General features: G+C 39.8%; 1 protein-coding gene across 7 annotated transcripts in view; it reads left to right on the top strand.

The window, feature by feature from the left end:
- The window catches only part of lama2 (laminin, alpha 2), a 207,461-nt gene that overhangs the window by 133,873 nt on the left and 52,877 nt on the right, over positions 1 to 20,711 (top strand). For 5 of the 7 annotated variants that reach the window (XM_065964195.1, XM_065964198.1, XM_065964194.1 and 2 more), the window contains 11 exons: positions 2,129 to 2,305; positions 2,410 to 2,595; positions 2,912 to 3,030; positions 4,635 to 4,752; positions 6,466 to 6,618; positions 11,475 to 11,599; positions 11,865 to 11,951; positions 12,360 to 12,553; positions 15,504 to 15,646; positions 16,976 to 17,074; positions 19,285 to 19,396. In XM_065964195.1, the coding sequence (XP_065820267.1) occupies positions 2,129 to 2,305; positions 2,410 to 2,595; positions 2,912 to 3,030; positions 4,635 to 4,752; positions 6,466 to 6,618; positions 11,475 to 11,599; positions 11,865 to 11,951; positions 12,360 to 12,553; positions 15,504 to 15,646; positions 16,976 to 17,074; positions 19,285 to 19,396 (1,513 nt within the window). The remainder of the gene's footprint in view (positions 1 to 2,128; positions 2,306 to 2,409; positions 2,596 to 2,911; positions 3,031 to 4,634; positions 4,753 to 6,465; positions 6,619 to 11,474; positions 11,600 to 11,864; positions 11,952 to 12,359; positions 12,554 to 15,503; positions 15,647 to 16,975; positions 17,075 to 19,284; positions 19,397 to 20,711) is intronic. The other 2 variants (XM_065964197.1, XM_065964196.1) reach the window with 1 other exon arrangement.

Here is a 20,711-nt window from a genome sequence, read left to right as displayed (position 1 = left end):
TTTCTTCTGATGAAGTGTGGCGAGAGGCTTCATTTGGACGACAAACATTCACTTCATTTATTGTTGACAGAGAGCGAGGGAGAGAGAGAGAGAGAGAGAGAGAGAGGGGAATGGGATCTGGACGGAGAGAGCGAAAGAGAGGGACAGAAAAAAATGGAGAGTTTATTGGAAAGAGGGAGATTTTCTCCGAACCACTGAATCGTGAGATTACACTGAGTGGAGTGGGAGATACACACTCTACCAAGCACACACGCCTTGTATCTAGACACCATACACATACACTATACAAGGAACATATGCATTCACACATATACAAACATACATACACAAACTCACGCTGCACTGGATTACATGGAGTTTAGAGGAGAGGGATACACACACACACACACACACACACACACACACACACACACACACACACACACACACACACACACACACACACACACACACACACACACACACACACACACACACACACACTCATTGTGCTTGCACACATGCTGCATTATTTGTTGTTTTCTGTCTGATCAAAACTATGCGCGAGTATGTGATGTTATTTTGCTATTTTTTTTTGCCTATAAAACATTGCTGCGCTAACCCCGACTCATGTCATTAATAAGATACAGAAAAAACATAAAATAATATCCAGAAGATTTTTCTCCTTTTGAAACTTTGGGTGTAGTTAGGGGGTGTAAAAGCGCTTTGACTAGTCTTAAGACTAGAAAAGTGCTCTACCATCTCGAGTCCATTTACTAATCATCTCAAGTCTGGATTTTTTTATCACTGCTTTACTTTGCAATGTTGCTCCTGTCAATGATTTGAGTTCATAATTGTAAAAAAAAAAAAAAAAGTTCCAGTTACCCTAGTGTTTAAACGTTTAGAGTTAAAATCATTAAAAAATAATTTGGAGGAAAATATTAGCGATGCTCTTTGCCCTGTGTGGCTGCCCCTCTTTTATTCATTCATTCAAGCTATAGTGTCTTCATAGATTTCTGATTGAGTCCACCTGATCAAGACGCACTCTTGCTTAATGCCTTGAAAATTATTCACACAAACTAAACACATCAATACTGCTGGACCTCATTGACAAACAGGGGAAGAGATCCAGAGTGGAGCAGATGAACCTGTATTTAAATCAGTCCACTCGAGCACAACCCACACTCAACAATAAAGCCTGATATTATTCAAGCAACAATGAAATATCAACACACAAAGTAGACAATGGGGAGAATGAGAAAGAGAGGGTTAGATTTTCTTCAGGCTATTCTTCCTTTCTGGTATGTGAATCCTGTTTGTTTGCACTTACTTTCTCTCCTCTTTAGATCCTTGCTTGTGTTGTACTTACTCTCTGATGTTTGTCGCTTTGGATAAAAGCGTCTGCTAAACGAATTGTAGAGACGAGAAGAAAGCTTATCTAATCATGTTCCAATCATATGTTTGCATAAGAGGTGCTTTCATTCAGCCAGTTTTGAGACCCATCCTCATTAATTCTAAATCCTCTGAGCCCTCAGATAACACAGGACACCAAGCAACGAGACAAAAGATGATCAAGCTTTTTTTCTAACAAGATAGTAGCCACTGACAAAATCCAACCGAAATCGATGTTTGGCAAAGTTATAGAACACTAAATGAAGGTGAAGAATAGTTTGAGTCGGTGTCATTAGGAGGTGAGGAGAGGAGAAAACTGTGACTGAAGGAGACAGAAAGACAGATATCAATACACCTGGACATCTGGTTTACAAGTCAGTGTTTTGTTATGCAACACAAGTTATGTGGTTGAATATTTCTGTGTGATTCTACCTTCTCATAATCTCATATGTTGTATCTGGCTCAGCTTGTGGTGAGTTAAACATGGAGAAATAATGCAGCATGAACAGACTGTTCTAATGGCACCTCACCAAAATCTATAATGCCTTAATCCACAGACCAATATTAGAAGTTTAAAAACGTATTTATTCTCTCATAGCACCATCTAAAGAAATTCTAGCTCTACACCCAAATCAGTTGTATAGGACGCATGATATCTATAGTGTAAACGGGTTGTAGTTAAATCTTTAAGAGGCAATATTTAGATAGGATCAACATAGTTTAGCATTTACAAAGTTTTCATCGTTGTGTGTCCCAGTTAACGCTGAAGCCAGAGCAGACGGTGCTCCCCCTGGTGGACAAGTCCAACACTGTGGAGACGAGGAGAGGAGTGAGCTTTCAGCACCCTGAGATCCTCGCTCATACTGAACTGGTCACCTCGACTCTCACTGAGCCGTACTACTGGAGGCTGCCCGAGCAGTTCAAAGGATCCATGGTAGGAGAAACATTTTTTTTTTGTTATAAAATTTATATTTAAGGTTTCGCCCTGATATTTTTAGAGCCGTTTTTAATCCCCTGTTTCTTCACTTCTTTCTTTAGATCACAGCATACGGTGGCCAGTTGAAGTACGCAGTCTACTACGAGGCCAGAGAAGAAACGGGTCCCTCCTCCTATGAGCCTCAGGTCATCATCAAGGGCGGGCCTAACCGCAACATCGTGATGACCCGCCACAAACCGGGACTCCAGATTGGTCAGCTCACCCGCCATGAGATCGACATGACAGAGGTGCTTTGGATGAAAATATTATAAGATAATCCAAAAATAACCTGGGTCATATTTTAGTTGCAAGTCGAAGAAAAATAATCAGTTTTTGAAATGCCAACTAAAAAAATAATAAACCTGAAAAGAATAATGATTTACGAGCTCTGTCACTTCATGCCAACAGGGTCTACTACATCTGTAATAGACTGCAGTGGTCAAATTGATTTGTCAGTGTATTAAGTGTCTGTGTGTGTGTGTGTGTGTGTGTGTGTGTGTGTGTGTGTGTGTGTGTGTGTGTGTGTGTGTGTGTGTGTGTGTGTGTGTGTGTGTGTGTGTGCAGCATGAGTGGAAGTACGCAGATGGCCGGTCCATGACTCGAGAGGACTTCATGGATGTTTTGTTCTATGTGGACTACATCCTAATTAAGGCATCACACGGCAACCTGATGAGACAAAGCCGGTAAAACACACACCCAAACACACACACACACACACACACACACACACACACACACACACACACACACACACACACAAACACTCACGCTCACACTCACACACACACACACACACACACCCAAACACTCACACTCACACACAGACACACGCACACACACACACAGTGGCATTCAGCTCTTCACAGTCTGGTCCACTGTTAAATATTAAATTTGAGAGCTAAAGAATCACCGTTGGGGGAAAAGTCTCCGTTTTTATTTGTATCAAGTTAAAATTACAATTCTCTCTACAAAAGACCATTTCCATAATTAAAATAATACAACCTGCTGCTTATAAACATTATACTCCTGTGTGGATTTCCCCAAATGATACGACAAAATAAACATGTATTTCCCCCTGGATGTGATATGAGGCAGGTATTTTAATGTTTTATTATAGGCAGTTAGAAACCAAAGGAGACAAAGTGGATGTAGGAACATCAGGACTCTACTGATCGCAACAAGTTATTTGATTGTATCAAAGCCAATGAGTAAATGATCATTTATGAACTCAGTGAACATCCTAACAACTTAATGGTCTCAATCCATGGTTTGAAATTAAAGATGGGACAGATCCCATTTAATATCGGTACTGAGTCTGGATATCGAGCTAGATCGTTGGGCACTTTAAATATTCTCAACTCGCACAACTCTGAAGACATTCAGACTGAAGTGCCCACGCGTCGGCATCATCGAGACGTTCAGACGAGACGGAACAGCTCCTTCTATGTGACACTTCAGTTTAAAATGTTTCATTTAAAAACCTTACAGTTGTTGCTGCTACACGTTTGTATGTGAAGCCAGCACAAAGTTCAAATACATTTCTTTTGAATAAGTCTAATTTTTATGTATTTTTATGCAGTACTGAGCAGAAACACGCAATTAAGCACAACTAGTTTATCAAAATTGGGAATTATTGAATTTGCAGCTTTAAAAAGTATGATCCTATCTAGAGGATATGGCCTTAAAGTTTAAAAAACAAGCAGACAAGTGGCTCAGTTATTGATGAAAGCTTAATGTGACACAGATGTAATATCTAATCACGTGTATTAAAAAAGAATGATTTGCTCTTTCAATACGAAATGCAATGCTGGGTTACGTACAGCTTTGTGTAACCATGACACCCACAACAACAACAACAACAACACTATAAATTATGATTTTAAAAAAATATCCGAATCAGTATCATTATTATTACGTATGTAAAGTAGAATTAGATCGGAACTGAAATAAAGTAGATCGTGCATCTCAATTTAAAATATTTGGTACAGCATGCTGTTCACTTTTAAAAAATAGGATCCCAAAGCATTTCAAATATACAATAATAGACAACAGCAGAGTATGCTTTAGGGCGTGGCTACTTTGTGATGGACAAGTCACTCCTACAAAAAGTTGTTTTCATAAAAACAAGAAGGACACAGCCAACTCAAAGCTTTAAAATGGGAGTCATAAAAGCATTGGGTGTCTTCACAGTGGTCGATTCCACTTCTTTCACAGTCTGTGGTTTTGAAGTTATCACATTTGACTGTTGTGTTTTAATTGTTTGATTGATGACTTGTCTCCGTCCCAGAATTTCAGAGATCAGTCTTACAGTGGCGGAGGAAGGCACACCAACCACAAAGAGTAAAACTGCTCAACAGATAGAAAAGTGTGACTGTCCAATCGGGTACTCCGGACTCTCCTGTGAGGTAAGTACAATAATTATTGATCCCTCATTGGGGGAAATAAACGTGTTACAACAGCTAAAAAGATAAACGCAACTAGTGTTAATAATAAATTAATAACAAGAGGAAGAAGAAATACTGATAAAAAAGTACTGCAAAAAATAAAATTAATAGAAAAATAAAAATATAGAAGATGTGCAGAAGCTCCTCACAGAGCTGGTCTGCTCAGTCCTTCAGGAGTCTGGAGCTGATGCCATCAGGACCTGCGGCCTTCCTCGCCTTCTGACTTTTCACCTGATCAGCTGTTATTTAGAGGCTGGTGCGGAGGAGGAGAAGAGCGGGGTTTAGAGTACTCAGATACAATGTCTGCCAAATAGCTTGGAAGGGGTAAAATTATAATATAAGCAGACAGCAAGCTATGAGACGTTTCAGATCATTGACAGATTCCCTTTGATGATTTAAAAACTGGAACACAGATGTACTGTATGTCATAACAGCATTTCAGTGTCCCAGCTTGAGCATATTGTGAGAGGACATTGGCTGCGGTTTGAGTGTGATGAATTTAAAAGACTTACATTTTAAATTCACATTTTTGACGTAATAATAACAGAAAGCCAGACCGTCAGCGAAAAGAGGAATCAAAACTTTTTTTTTCTCTGAAGCCTTCAAACACGGTGAGAGAATGTAAACATGGAGGTCACACACTCTGCTTTCAATCGTATCTCACAAGTTTCCAATTTACATTTAGTTTAGAGTTTTAAGCCTTTGTGCCGCCTTTCAGGTTTCACTGAAAAGGCGGCACACTTCTCCTGCTTTTTTTGCTTTGCTGTGCTCGGATTAAGCCTCGCTGAGCGTCTCTTCCACTCAGCTGTGATTTTGTCTAAGCAATTGACTTTCAGCTGCGTCCATCCTTCTCTTAAGCCACAGAAAGCATATAGCAGTGACTCAATCTTTAGTTTAATGAGGATTTTGTGGAGACAGCTTATGATACACAGAGGCAACAGTTCTGGAGTCATTTAGGTATTATTGTGTCTACCTCAAAGGAATACAGGGAGTTGCCTGCAAACTTTAAACTATATTTTTCAACCTCTGTTTCACTTTGTCGTCTGCTACTTGGAGTTCCAAGGAGCAGCAGTTTATATTGCTAGAAAAAATAGCCATTTACATAATTCAGGAGCTATAGATACTGCTGAAAAAGTGCCAAATGGAAGCCAAAAAAGCAAACAGTAGCTAAGCTTGAAATGTTTAGGTCGTAGAGGCCTTGGCTGGCAGATGGCCATTCTATTTGTAGCTGCCGCTGTTGTTAATAAAGTATTTTTAAACGGGCGTTTAGCGCTAGCAGAGGGAACAGATGGCTCCTTAAATGGACTCCATTAATTATTACTGAACAGGAGAGAGAGAGCGAGGGAGAGACAGTTACCTTGCATGTTGGTGCGCGTGTGTGCTTGTATGTAAGTTTGTGTGTGCTCAGGAGTTACTGAAGGGAGTAACTCTTAATTGTGGTAATGTGTGTGAAAGGGAGAGTGGTCAACGGTTGCCCAGAGAAATGACACTTAGCATAATGATATGGGTCCATGTGTTCAGGTGTAGAGAGTGTGTGTTTGTGTATTTAAATATTATTGCATACTGCAGCGATTCTATGAGAAATTGACTGCCAAAAAAAAAGTACATGTTTCCACCTTTTATTTATCTCTGCCTTCTTTATCTCCCCCGGTGTCCGTCTGTCTCTCTGTGTAGGAGTGTGCTGCAGGTTTTTACCGTCTTCGAGCTGGCTCCCTGACATCTGTTCCAGCGTCCAGTGTGCCCACCGCTGTCGGCATGGGCAGCTGTGTTCAGTGCCAATGCAGTGGGCACTCTTCCACCTGTGACCCTGAGACATCCATATGCCAGGTAAACGAGTGTGTGTGTGTGTGCGTGTGTGTGCGTGTGTGTGTGTGCGTGCGTGCGTGCGTGCGTGCGTGCGTGCGTGCGTGCGTGCGTGCGTGCGTGCGTGTGTGCGTGTGCTCTACCGCTGGAGAGCCTCAGTTAGCCATATGCCAGATAGCTTCTGGAAAAGTAAGTAAGGTAAAAAAAAAAGTGGATGTAGTGTGTGTGTGTGTGTGTGAGTGTGTGTGTGTGTGTGTGTGTGTGTGTGTGTGTGTGTGTGTGTGTGTGTGTGTGTGTGTGTGTGTGTGTGTGTGTGTGTGTGTGTGTGTGTCAAGCAGGAATGTCAGGTCCAGTAATTAGCCCTGCAATAATTAACGAGCCTGGGCTTTTTCATATTTTGTGTAATTTCCTCTCCCCTGGATGTGACCCAAAGCTACAACCCTCCTTTGGAAAGAGGGGCGTTGATCTTGTGGAACATAATTAAGGCTTAGAAATGGACCTTACAGTTTGAAATGAATGAATGAAAATGAATTCAACAGTTAGTTTCTAGTAGTACTGATAATTCAAACGTATGCAGCGGACATTTTCCTCAGATATTGACAGCTCATTGAACTCCGGCGTGAGTTAGTGGTATGAATGTTGGATGTTTGACACATTTTTTTCCTTAAGCAGTTTCATAATCACCAAACAAATAAAAGAGGATATCCAAGGGATAACTGACCATTCAAAGTAAAAGTGTTTTTTTGATAACCCCGTAACAGTAGCTAATGTTAGCATTAACTACTTGCTGGCCTACTTTATTTTATGTTATGAAGGAAGTTACTGAGTAAGTAACTCTCCTGTTGGAGAGTTGGTTAGCCTTCAGTCACTTTCTTGCCAACAATATTAGCAAATCAGTGGCTGAGAACTAATGTTAGCTGTTGTTTGGAGTAACTAGAAGCTTATCAGTTAAGTTGTTTGAATACATAATGGTCACCAGAAAGTAAATAAGGCAATATTTAAAAAAAAAGAAAAGCTAATTTGATAGACAACGGCTAATGTTAGCACTTGCTAGTGCAAATTACCAAGGAATTACCTATTCTTTTGTATTTGAATGTCCCTCTGGATCAATAAAGTATCTATCTATCTATCTATCTATCTATCTGGTCCAACTTAATGTGAGCTTTCTGCCACTTCCAAGCTAATGGTTATATTTGTTTTGCTATAGTCGGTGGCTGACTGCTAATGTTAGCAGTTATCTGACAAAACTAGCAGCTTGGTTATGTTTAAAAAAAAGTCCAGTTTACCACTGTTTGGTTTATTTTAAGTACTGATCAATCTAGATGCCTCAAATGATATCAATTTGTCAGATACCCTACATTTAAAGTTTTTATTACCTTGAAACTGGTACTTTGACATTTTATAAAACTTTTGCATTCCCACTTTCATTTGTAGAGGTTTAACTCAGTGTCCTAGTATTGTTGTCTTTCACATCAATATTACGATATAAAAGTTGGTGTGAAGTATTTGAAAAGTGACAATTATAAAGAAAGAATCAAAATATATTCTTGTATGTTGATTTGCTTCTTGTCCAGAAAGAAGTGCGGGTAGTTTTCAGTCATCGAGAGGAAAAGTGATGAAGCGGTACAAACGAGAAATGGCCCTCATCTCTCATGTAATGTTTCACCTCACAACGAGGTGATAATGTGTGTTTGCCTGCAAGCTTTCTGTAAGTGGCTTTGTGAGATAAATCTGCACATACCAGTTGTTAGCCGTCGGTCACTTCCAGCCTTTTTTCTCCGTCTGCTCAGTTCTGCAGTCAGTGGGTCCATGTGAAGACTTTGGCCTGGGGGAGCAGTTGGTCACATGCTGCCCAGAGGATGTCACTCACATTTGATCTGTAAGACCCCTGGCAGACGGAGAGAATGTCACTGTTTGACGATAAAAGTACGAGCGCAGAGAAATCAATCAGCGGTGACTCACAGTGGACAGCTGATGAGGAGTCATTTTGTTATTTGGCTTGATGTGGTTAGAGCACCACTGTACCAAATACCCTGAGACAAATGGTAATAAACAGACATGCAGCTGCATTTTTTTTTTTGCATATCCAAATCATTTTAGGAACTTTGCAGGAAGTGAAAGTGGTTTACTTTCATCCTCGTAATTAAGTGTCACACTGTTTTAAATGTCCGTTTTAGAAGGCAGAGTTGTAACACCACCAAGCATTCAATGCATCTCTTTTTTTTTAACGAGATGTTTCTTGGAGTTGGAAAGCTGGATTTGGTGTTTGTCCAAGTGTGACATTGATTATTCAGCCAAGACATTTTAAACAGGACAAAAAAAAAAAAAAAGGATCTGTTGTTGTGTCTAAACAAAAAAAAAAAACTCATCACTCTGATTGAGCTCATTCAAAATGAAACTATGATGTAACTCACACAAACTTTCTTTTGTGTTTTCCTCCTGATTAATCTCACTGTCTTATATTGAGAGTTAAAATATTGATGTCATTTATTTTCTTTCCTATTTTTTAGATTTAAATGTTGGGCTCTTTCCTCTTATATGATTGGACACTGGATAGAGTAGGAAATCAGGGAGAGATAGAGATTGGAGTGACATGCTGGAAAGGAGCGACAGGTCGGATTAGGACCCTGGCTGCCTGCTCGGAGGACTATAGTCTCTGTACTTTGGGTTCACTCTAACCACCATCAGCGCCCCTCACAAATGTTTGCTTTAACACTCTCTACTGTTTCTACTACCTCCCTCCTTCCTTCCTTCCTCTACCTCCATTTCCTTTATCTCCTAAAGCATTATAACTCAGTTTTACTGTTTTTTCCCTGTAATTCTTTCAGTTCTTTTGCCCATGTCTTTTCTTTTACAACACTACCCTCTTCCTCTCTCTCCCTCTACTTAATTTCTCTATTTTTTCCCAATTTGTTTCTCTGTCTTTTTTACATTCCCCCTCTCCCCTCTGATTTCTTTTTCCTCTCCCTCTCTCTCTCTCTCTCTCTCCCTCTCCTTCCTCTCTCTCTCTCTATCTGCCTCCCAGCCATTTTTGTTCCCTTCTCCCATTTCCATCTTACTCCATAACAGGCGTCATTAGCATTTTCTAACTGAGCGGGCTAAATTGAAAATGCTAAACGAGTTTGTTTCTGTGGTAATTAGCAGTAACGAGAAACACAGGAAGTTAATGGAAATGACTTGCCTCGTTAGGAGGCAACTTCCTGTACCACTGATTGAAGTTCCCATTTTCAACAAACAAGGCGACCACATAAGACTGAACCCCGGGGCTACGACGAGGGGTAGAGCTGTATGTTTGTGTACAGTATGAATCATATTTATCTGAGCTTACATTTTGTGTGTGTGTTTTTGTATAAGAAAGTGTGTACATACATTAGAACCGACTGTATATTCATATTTATATTCTGTAATTCAGCATATTTATTGTCAGAATGCCAATATGAATATATAAATAGCATATGTGTGAATTCTGACATGCATTAGCCAAAAATAAGCTGAAAATAAACACAAACAACTTGAGATTTATCCTTCTATCTGTCATTTCACCCTTGTGGTTACCCTCATAAACACGGGTGAGTGAATACCTGCAAAGAAAATGAGTATTTTAGATACCGTGCTCTTGAGAAAAGGAGCTTATTAAACTCTTAGACGTGTGAGCTTGCACCTGTCAGCCAACAGCTAGCCTCTGCTGTTGGAGCCTCTCAAAGCTCCTCATCATGCAGGAGTGGAACCCGACTCCAAACAACATTCATTGCAGTCTGTGTACGACTGCATTTCCCTGTCAGACATAGTCCAGGCTGGATTTCTGTGTATGTGCGATGGCTCTAGAATGGCTCAGAAACAGCCGGTGGTAGAAAAAGAAATGAGTAACGACTTTCCCCCCGCTGCTCCGACAGAAAGGCTCAGCATCACAGAAGCAGCTGCGATCACACTGGGTATTTCCCAGTAACAGTTTGGATGTTTGAAATCTGTATGCATGTAATGACAGAGAACGCTAAGTGAAGTATTTGGCGGAAAAAAAAAATCAACCTCACTGCAGTACTGCTTTCATCTTTTCTCTCTGCAGAAACAAACAACTTCTTGTTGATGAAAAATATTTCATCAAAGTGCTTATAATGTGCAAAAGTGTGAATTAAATTCTTCGTGGGTAATAACAGCAATATGTAACAATCTTCTTTACACTTTTTTGTCAGTGTGATTTAACAAACAATGCCAGAATAATTATCTCACACATTGCAAACCAATCCTTTTGTCAGCAATCAAGGAGGGGGTGGTGAGTGACCCAGTCTATCTTCTTTTTAATTACTTTTTGTCAACTTCAGACAAGCAGGCAAACACCGGAGATTGTACACAGCTTAAGAGTTGGGCTAATTTTCTATTATTTTGATATAAAAAAAGGATCAGAAATATGCCTAAATCTAAGTATAAGTGAAGTGAAATAGATTGATTAAATTCTACACATGCCTCTAAACCGTTCAGAAATGCTTTTTTTTTTTTTTTTCTCTGGTGTCTCGCTTTCATTGTGCCAGTGGCAATATTCAAATACAATACATGCAGATCAAAGTGTAGCTTAACTGCTGTTAATTTAATTAGAAAATGACTTTGCCTCTTTTTGAAAGATGAAAAGCTATAGTTTTTTTCTTTGTGTCATTTAAGCACGGCTGCAAGAATCAAATTCTGTATTTAAAACAAGCCACACACACACACACACACACACTAAAACACACCCACACAAGCACAAGCTGGCTGGAGGATGATGGGAAATGTACCTCCTACACGTCAGGGTTGAAGTCAAAGTCAGATAAGAGAATGAATGAAAGTCTGTTCGGTTGTCTTCACAAGTATAAAACATTAGTTACATGTGTATGTTTGTGTGTGGGCAGAACTGTCAAGACAACACAGAGGGGGAGCGGTGTGAACGCTGCGCTCCAGGATTCTACGGTGTGGTGCGTGGTTTCCATGACGACTGCAAACCTTGCGCCTGCCCTCTCACCAACCCAGAGAACAAGTAAACTTTCTGTGTTTATTCAAATCTTTTATTTGAAAGTATCATGTTTAAATCCTGTCATGGTCCCATTGTATCTATCTTTATAAAAATCGATGTTAGATAAGCACCACAGCAAGTTTTCATTCCATAATCTCTATCGGCAGCCATGTTGGTATTTCTACCCATCTAAAATCAGTCTAAATAGTCAAAATAAGGCATTTAAATCACTTGTGTGTTTGGTTAATGTGACTGTAAAAGTGATAAATGATTTATTCTATGCGTCTAGTTTCAGCCCGACTTGTGTAACGGAGGGATACGATGACTACCGCTGCACCGCCTGTCCCGAGGGATATGAGGGCAAACACTGTGAGAGGTGAGACCATGAGAACCATGATACTGTCTTTTTACGTTAGAATGACGCTCAAGTGCCCAAAAACATTAAGACACACATAACGATGGAAGGTCACAAATTATCTGAGGTGTCCACTTAGGAGTTAACGTGTTTGGACTGTTTTCATGTGAGGAGTGTGAGCTGGTTTTAAAACAGACTAGAATTATTAATAGAGATGGATGACATGTTTCATCTGAGAACACTACTTACACATGTAAAGCACAAGCTCAGCAAAGAGATAAGAAGTACCACTCTGTCCACAGGGGGCGCCTAAATCCACCAAAAGACTTTCACAGGCGCTTTAGGAAACCTCGTCAAAGGCAGCAGACACTTCTCATTTCCGGCATTAATAGTTGTCGACTTTTTCCATTTCCTATGACCCCTGTCCAGGTGTGCTACTGGTTACCACGGTAATCCGCTGATGCCAGGCGGCCGCTGCGAGGAGTGTAAGTGTTCCCCGTGGGGAGCGTTGCCTGGACCGTGCAACCCTGTCACAGGGCAATGCCGCTGCAGGGTCGGGGCCTCGGGGAGGTCGTGTGACCAGTGCATGGACAGGCATGTGTGTGGAGCTGCTGGGATCATCTGTAAGACTAACACACAGTTTTGATTTAATCTGTGGTTTGTGCTCCTTTCATGTCTTTTTTTCCACCTACATTCTTTTTTTTTTTTTTTTTTTTTTTTTGTCTTTATCATTTTTCTATTCATATATCTGGCATTCTCATTTTTCTGCCTTTTTTTTCCGGTTTAGCTTTTTTTTCTTTTCCTTTTCTCTCTGGTGACCCACCCACAAGACACCGTCGCCTGATGTTTTGATTTTTGCTTTATTTTGGCGATGAAATGCAAATGAGCAGACAAAAGTCCTCTACCCCAGTTGCCATGGGAGACAGGTTCGTGGCAGAAGTCAGATTGGAGTCATTTAGAGTATAATTTCAATGTCATTTGCAGCTAATTTAAACTTAATATGACCATAATAGCGGGGCCAATTCAGCACCATTTGCATGTACGGAGGTAAGAGAAAGTGGGAGAGAAGGTTGTAAGACAGAGGCGGATGTGAAATTGCTTGCTGTCGGGTCAGGGAGGAAATGGCTTGCTCAGGTTCTTTATGTGTTCTGACACAAAGCGTGTGTTCAGAAATTGGCAGTGCGAGCACCACGGTGCACCCTGACACCAAACCAGTCGCCTGTACGTCCAGACAATAATCACAAGTGGAGCAATCAGACGGCTGTTCACTTGTTGAAGAGTGATTGTGCTCTGCGTTTTTGCCTCTGCCTCTCCCTGTCTCCCATTCTATGAGCAGAAACAGAGCACTTTGGGAGTCGGCAGCCTTAAATGAGGGAAATGCAGGAGGCACTTCCATTTACCACACATCATTTACCAAACACCATTTGCGTTGAAATGGAGCTAAATTTCAATATGTGAGGTTGTTGGTTGCATCATTGAAATTATGGTCAAACATGTTGTCTATAATTTACAGTAGCTGTGCGGTAAATTATATGACCTCAGGGGAAAAAGTGTCCCATGTGACATTTGTACATTAAACAGGATATCAGGAGATTTTTAAACTGAAATGAACTCAATTTAAATCAAACTTGTTTATCTGACCTACAGAAGCATCAAATAGAAAATACATTAGCAATGAGCTAAGGTGAAAAGCGTTGTCTTCATCGGCCGCAAACACAAAAAGGAAATATCTGTTACTTTTTATTAAAGTTTAATTTATTCATATTATTTTTATTTTATCACAATAAGATCATAAATCTGTTTTTTTTAATATTCAGTGTTTTAAATCTAACCAAGATGCAGTAAAAGTAGTCTGTTTAAACATCAGCACTGAGTACAACTGTAACCAGCTGCTTTTTACATGTGCTGCTATCTCAAATCTAAATTTGGGGTTCATGTGATTTAGTTCGTCTGCATTGGTAAATGTGATTTAAATTCTAAACTTAAAGGCCGATTCATTACATCATTGTCAAAGTAAAGGAGCTGGGCCAACCCACTATGATCTTGTAGACCTGATTTAAGTAACTTGTTGGATGAACACATAATTTCGCATAACTTCAGAAAGCACGCTTTCCCTGCAGCTCTGCGCAGATCTGAATTTTTAACCAAACTTTGAACGGTGGTAAGTTGCAATCTAAGGGTGTGTGTATTACTGCACGTGTATGACTTACAGTGTGCCGCATGAGTGTGTTTTTACTCTGGGGCTTCCAGCTTCTGTGGTTTTGATATGAATTTGTAGTATGCTATATTTTTATTAGCTTTGAAGAATAAAGGCAAAACAAGGTACATCATTGGATAAAAAAACATCCTTATTTTGGCATTAACGGCGCTACAGCTTAATGTGTGAAAGCTCTGGCCAAAAGCGCTTATGTATTACAGTAAATATATATTTTTTATACAAAGATATACAGTATTATATATGTATTTATTGTATCAGAGTTCTGTGGCCCAAACAATACCTGCCAGTGTAACGTTTAAAGAAAACGTCATTTCATTTATTCACCTTTAAGCTTATGTGTGTAATCATGGACATTTTCAACAGAATAAAGTTGTTGATTTAAGGCTGAATCACCTTTAAAAAGAGCCTCCAAGACATTTTGAAATATATTCAGACACCACATGTCGTATGAACTCCCAAGAACAGGAGTCAGGAGGTAGTTTAATTTGAATAATCTCCGGCCTGTCTTGTCAAACATTTTAGAGATGTTGATGGTAGTGAGGCTTTTTTGTCTGTAGTCACACCTTGTTCAGGATGTTTTCACGCTGTGTGGAAGTAAATAAATAAAATCCTTCATCACTGAGATGAAAAGATGATGCCATGAATGGCTCTGATTTGACTGGCAGCTATTTACTCCCACATACAATGAACTGTACATGTCCCTTACCTGTGTGTTTGTGTGCGTGTGTGTGTGTGTGTCTGCATGTGTTCGAGTATTTGTGTGCTGGTTTTGTCAGAGATTGATAGAGCAGAAATACTTTTTATTTTATTTTATTCATCTTTGATTTCCCTTGTCAGAAATGTTAATTTTTGCAATAAATCAGCCTCAGGCAAAAGAGGAAAGAAGCAGCTCACACACGCTCAGGATACAGAAAAAAAAAAGTGTTTGTGTGTTTCTGAGTGAATTCCCTGGTGTGATCATGTGTGTGTTTTGAGCCCGCAGTGTGTGCTCATAATAGGTGCTTTTGCCACTCTGAGCTGCATTTCATGCATCGGCAGTCCTTGTCTTTCTGATGCCAGAGTCACTTAAACAGAAACACACAAGCAGTCACCACAATCACACACTGATATGTTTACAGACTCACATGTAAAGCTGGGAAACACACTTCCACTGGTGAAACAAAACACATAAAACAAATCCTTTTTTTTCTTCTCCTCTCATTTACTTTCTTTTATTTATCACAGCAAATTTCAAATTCAGACTGCAGACGTTTAAACATGCACACACAAATAAAACTCTCTCAAAGCAAATCATTAAATGAATGATCAAACACACTCTGTGTCTCACTGTGTGTCTGTGTTCGTTTTCTCTTCAGCCTGTGATGACGAGTGTTCAGGACTGTTGATCAGTGATATGGACCGCCTCTATCGCATCATCACTGAAGTCACCCTCACCTCGCCCCTCCCACCTCCTTATAAGGTGTTGTACCGCTTCGAGAACATGACCGAGGAACTCAAGGTAAAATGAATCGCTACGCTGTTGTGAAACACATTTTCAATTAATTTTGTAATGTATCATTTCTTTGAATTATCTTGTTTTTTTTTTGTTTTAAAACTGACCTATTCCAAAGTCCAAACTCCCTTAGTTATGCTAAAGCTACCATGTAGTATATACATGACGTTAAAAGCATGAAAGTGCCACTCAAAGTTCGAACATGTCACTCCAAATTCTTCGTCCTTTACTTGTCAGAAGATCACAGAAGCAGAAAAGTCAGATTTAACGACTTGGAGTTAGCAAACTAATTAAGCCAATGTTAGCCCAGCCTGTTTGTTGAATCTCATCCCTGACTAACTTTTAGATTTTTCCATCAGACTTACAGTCAAGCCGACTCTTATTTTTATATAATTCACTTCTTTGCTGCATACACTGTTTGACTGTATTCAGTTAGCTTTAGACTGGCTCTTTTTTTTTTTTTTTACGAGGCATACATTTAGTATTCTAACAAGGTGATAATCCATGTACAGGACAGAAATAAACAAACAGTCCTGTGTCTGAAACACAAGTTAGATCATTCCAACACATCATAACTCTGGGTGGATGATCATTTTACATTTCTGTCCACAATTTTAAACAATCACAGTTTTGGGGAGGGGGATTGTAAATTATAAACATCTGTAATGAAATAAAGAAATCAGATGTGTTTACTCCTCTTTACATATTATTGTTGTGTGGTTTTAGGATTTTTTTAATTAGAATGGTAAATAAGTGTATGACGATATATTTTGCCTTTGTTTGTTTGCCTTGTACTTTTCATAAAGATGATCATTATAGATGCCTATCAGCTTATTGGTGTTGAGATCTATATAGATAGGTGTCGTCCCCCCCCCACCTCCTCTCCTTTTTTCAAAAAATGATCACCTAAAGAGGAAACCTTCTTTTAAAAGAATTAAAGCTTTTTGTGGCATTTGAGCAAGTGTGCGGCCTATCTTCTTCCTCAGAGGATTGTAAATGTTCATTTGTTTGAAATGCCCCACACACACTCACTATATGTAAACTAAAACAATGATCAAGCTGCTGATTAATTGTGATATGACGTTTTGACTGTGGCTTCATTGCTATTTTATCTAACCATGTTTTTTTTTGATGTTAACTTTGACCTATCTTTAATATATATTGAGTTTTATCAGACATGTTTCCGGTTTAATTCAAACTTTGTTCCTCCCTCCTCCTCCTCTTCGTTACAGCGTTACAGCGCACATCCAGGGAGTTCAAAAGCTTAGCCCAGGGCCAAAATGTGTCAGACATTTCTCTGTGTAATTCCTTCATCTCTCTGTTTCTCTCCCGCAGCACATGCTGTCACCACAGAAAGCTCCGGAGAGATTACTGCAGCTGGCTGACTCCAACCTGGGATCACTGGTTGTCGAGATGGACCAACTACACAGCAGGGTACAGACACTGTTTTGTTTTTGTTTTGGGCGCCACTTTAGTCCCTGTGATTGTGTCCTCCTTGCTCTCTTCATCCTTCTTATATCCTCTTTCTCTGTATGTCTCTGTTATAAAAAAGCTGAAGCAAATACAGAGCAGGGAAGTGTCTTTGCTATAAAGAAAAGCAAAGACAGAGCTAGTTACTTCTTCAACAGTTTAGACAACACATAACGATTCTAGCTGCAGCATACTGACTGAGATAGAGGCCGATCAAAATCACATTTCTCTGCATTTCTAACACGTTGATGAAGTGTCCGACCGCTCTTTGAAACAATTTCAAACAGAAGTCTTCAGCTGAGCAGTAACCTTGGCCTGTAGAAAGAGAAAACTGACAACCAGGAACCACACTCGGGTAAATCTGAAAGCGGCCATGGGGCATAGTAACCCTGTTACCCTCCATTCTTTCTGCTCTCTGTGAAATACCGACCTGGCCACAGGCTTACAGTGTTGTAATTCAATGAAATGCAATTGAATTAAGGAATATGAAACATGTAACGATAAACAAGTTTAAAGAAATGACAGCTAGAGGTCAGATTTGATTACTTGTAGCTAGGTTGTTAATTATGGTCAGTAGGTTAGAAACCCTGGCACTGGCTAACTTTAAAGGCTCGGGCTTCTCTTCCTTATGAATCTCATTCTGACAAGATGAAGGTAAGAATCAGCGAGAACATCAGTGCACTGATCAGGTCATCCCTAGCTTTACTGTAGATCCCTAAACTATAAAATAGAAGTGAGCGTAGCCTCCCTGAAAGCCCCTTTGACGATTTTTTTAATGGTCATGCAACACACTGAAATGAATTGTGATTCCTCTTAACGACCTACAAAAGCAAACAAGGCCATCAGCAACAAGACTGACTACTCCTATAACTCTATAATAATAATTATCAATGACTTTGATTTTCCCACATGGGGTACGAGTCAGACAAGAGGATCTACAGCAAACTGAAGAATGAGCTTTTTTGTAATATTTTCCTCATTTAAAGGACAAGATCATCACTTTGTAAACAAAGGGCGCGGAAATCGATGCAAACCGAAATTCCTACCAAGGGGCTTTAAAGTCACCCATTTGTTTGAACTCTCAACTACATTTTTCACAACTGATCAGCCCCTATTGGCGATTGGAAAGCATGTAGGTTAAAGCCACGCTAGTATCGACTTTGCTTTTGAAATCAGACGCAGCGTCCATTTCTCATATAACGTCTGTGATTAGGTCTTATGTATTTCCAACCAGAATTTTAAAGAAGTCACTTCATACAAAGACTCTAAGGGGTCCCCTTTACCTTGGGGGATCTGCCTTTCCTTCCCATTAGGGAACTCACTCATGCTTCAAAGCATCTCAGATACATAATTTTAATGTTTAAGCATCAAGCATATTCAGTAAACACCCATAAGCGGTTTTTTTTCTTTTCTTTCTGTCTTCGCCCTCGTACAGAAAGCAACTATCTATACTCTAAACTTTCTGTTTTTGACTCTACAATCTTGGGAGTCACAACTCTGACTTGAAGTAGAAAAAAAAAACACTTCTTGGAGAGGAGAGAGAATCTACAAGTGCCAAGTGGAGAGAGAGTAAAAAAAAACAAAAACACAACACACACATTCATACTGTCAAGCTACAGCCTTTTAGAGAACCGGGGCCTTGACATTTGTTGACAGCGATGCTATCACCCACAATGCATCACACACGCACTCACTCACACACAGCAGCTGAAATGATAGCATGGTCCTGTCAAGTCATAACAATAATTACCCACTCCTTCTTTTTCTCTGTGTGTGTGTGTGTGCGCGCTACATTGAGTGTAGTAAGTGTGTAGAACTGTTTTCACGTCTGTCAAGGATGCATCCATCTCAAGCCTTCCTGGTCCTCTGTGTCTGTGTGTGAGGTTGTTTTCTTTTTATGTCAATAATTCATCAATCTCCGTGTTTGTGTGTGTTGGAAGGGGGGCGGTGTAAGTGCACATGTTAACAAGAAGGCAGAATGACTGAACTACACGCACACACTTAGTCATTTTGATTGCTTGTGTATGCATCATTGCCTGTCATTCTTTTACATCTCCTCTAAGACCCCATCCGTCTTCTCCCTTCCTTTGTTACACACAAAAAAGTCAATATTTTCACTTATTCTACACCTTTTTATTATTTTATAATGTGTGTGTTTGTTTGTGTGTGCGCAGGCCACTAAGGTGTCGGCTGACGGCGAGCAGGTGGAGGATGATGCTGACAGGATTCATAAACGGGCGGAAGACCTGGAGCAGTTCATCAGGGACACACTGCTGGGAGCTAAAGGTAGCAGAAACAAACACCACCTCTCCTACATTAACCGCAACCATATCCTGCCTTCAGGAATGGTCTATCTGCTGCCTCACTAGTTTCAAGCGTCATTGCAGTACATATTATTATTATATTTGTATTTGTATTATATTAGATTTTAGTATTGAATGTAAGGCATCCCAGTGGGAAATATGGGTTATTTCCTTAGAGAGGAAAGAAATGATTTAAGAGTAGGAAAAGATGAAAAAAGAATCTGATAAAATAAAAAATTATGCAGACTGAAAATATTTTTTAAAAAGCAATTATATGTAGAAATATATAGCAACAAGAAAAGTGGCATTACTTTGAAGACTAGATTCAGCGTAACTTCCTAAAATACAACAAAAGACGTTTACTCTACCACCACTCCAGAAGAGACATCTTCAAAGTGAGGCAAACCCAAAAGATCTTTCAGCTTCCTTGTTAGCTGACGAATGGAAATCTTAGCTTGAACACAATGGCTGATGGGCCGACGGCCAGCTGTCGCACTCGGTGCCAGCTGCTGGTGCAAAGTGTTGCCTGAACAATAAAGAGGGATCCAGCAGGCTGCAGCATCACTAACCACAGTGATAAAGAGTCACCCACTAAGATAATGGGGTGCCAACAGAGAGGCTGCACAAGTTAAATGATGTGTGCACATTTGTCAGGTAGAGGGAGACACTTGATTTTTGCACGCACGTGATAGAATTTGCTGCAGCGGTTTAACAGAGTAGGAAGTAGGAAAGTCGGATTTTAGCTCTATTTCATCTTCCACCACTCCTGACGTTAAAATTAGCCTTTTTTTTTTACTCCTTAATACTTGCTATCTAAAGCTTCTGTGAGGATTTTTTGGCTAGACATGAAACAGACTAACATTATTATTTATGACTCTTTATGAACAACATAAGCAAAAGATTTCTCTATAGAAAACTTTAATGCTTGTAGCCACTGCAGGTGGAGAGTTCCCACCGACTACTCTGTCATGAGAAATTGCGACCCAAATTTCTTATTTTTTTCAATCAATCAGATTTATTTAAATAAAAATTTTACAGTTTGGACCTCAGCCGTTACAAAGCGTGATAGAACAAAGGAACTGAATGACACAAACTTGTTTAAAAAAAAGCGCTTCATATACTTTTTGACTGCATTTTTCTTCCATGCACACATTCTCGAAACCACTGAAAATGGCTCTGCAACCCACTGTTGGGTCCTGACCCACCAGTTGAGAACCACTGATTTAGAGCAGGCAGTCGAATCAGCCTTTTGTGACAATTTCTAGACAAATATTTTTACATCTACTGCAGTGTTGTGA

Source organism: Labrus bergylta, chromosome 15, assembly GCF_963930695.1.
Source record: "Labrus bergylta chromosome 15, fLabBer1.1, whole genome shotgun sequence".
Taxonomy (NCBI): Eukaryota; Metazoa; Chordata; class Actinopteri; order Labriformes; family Labridae; genus Labrus; species Labrus bergylta.
The sequence above is the reverse complement of the archived record's forward strand: the minus strand, read 5'-3'. Positions and strand labels throughout refer to the sequence as shown.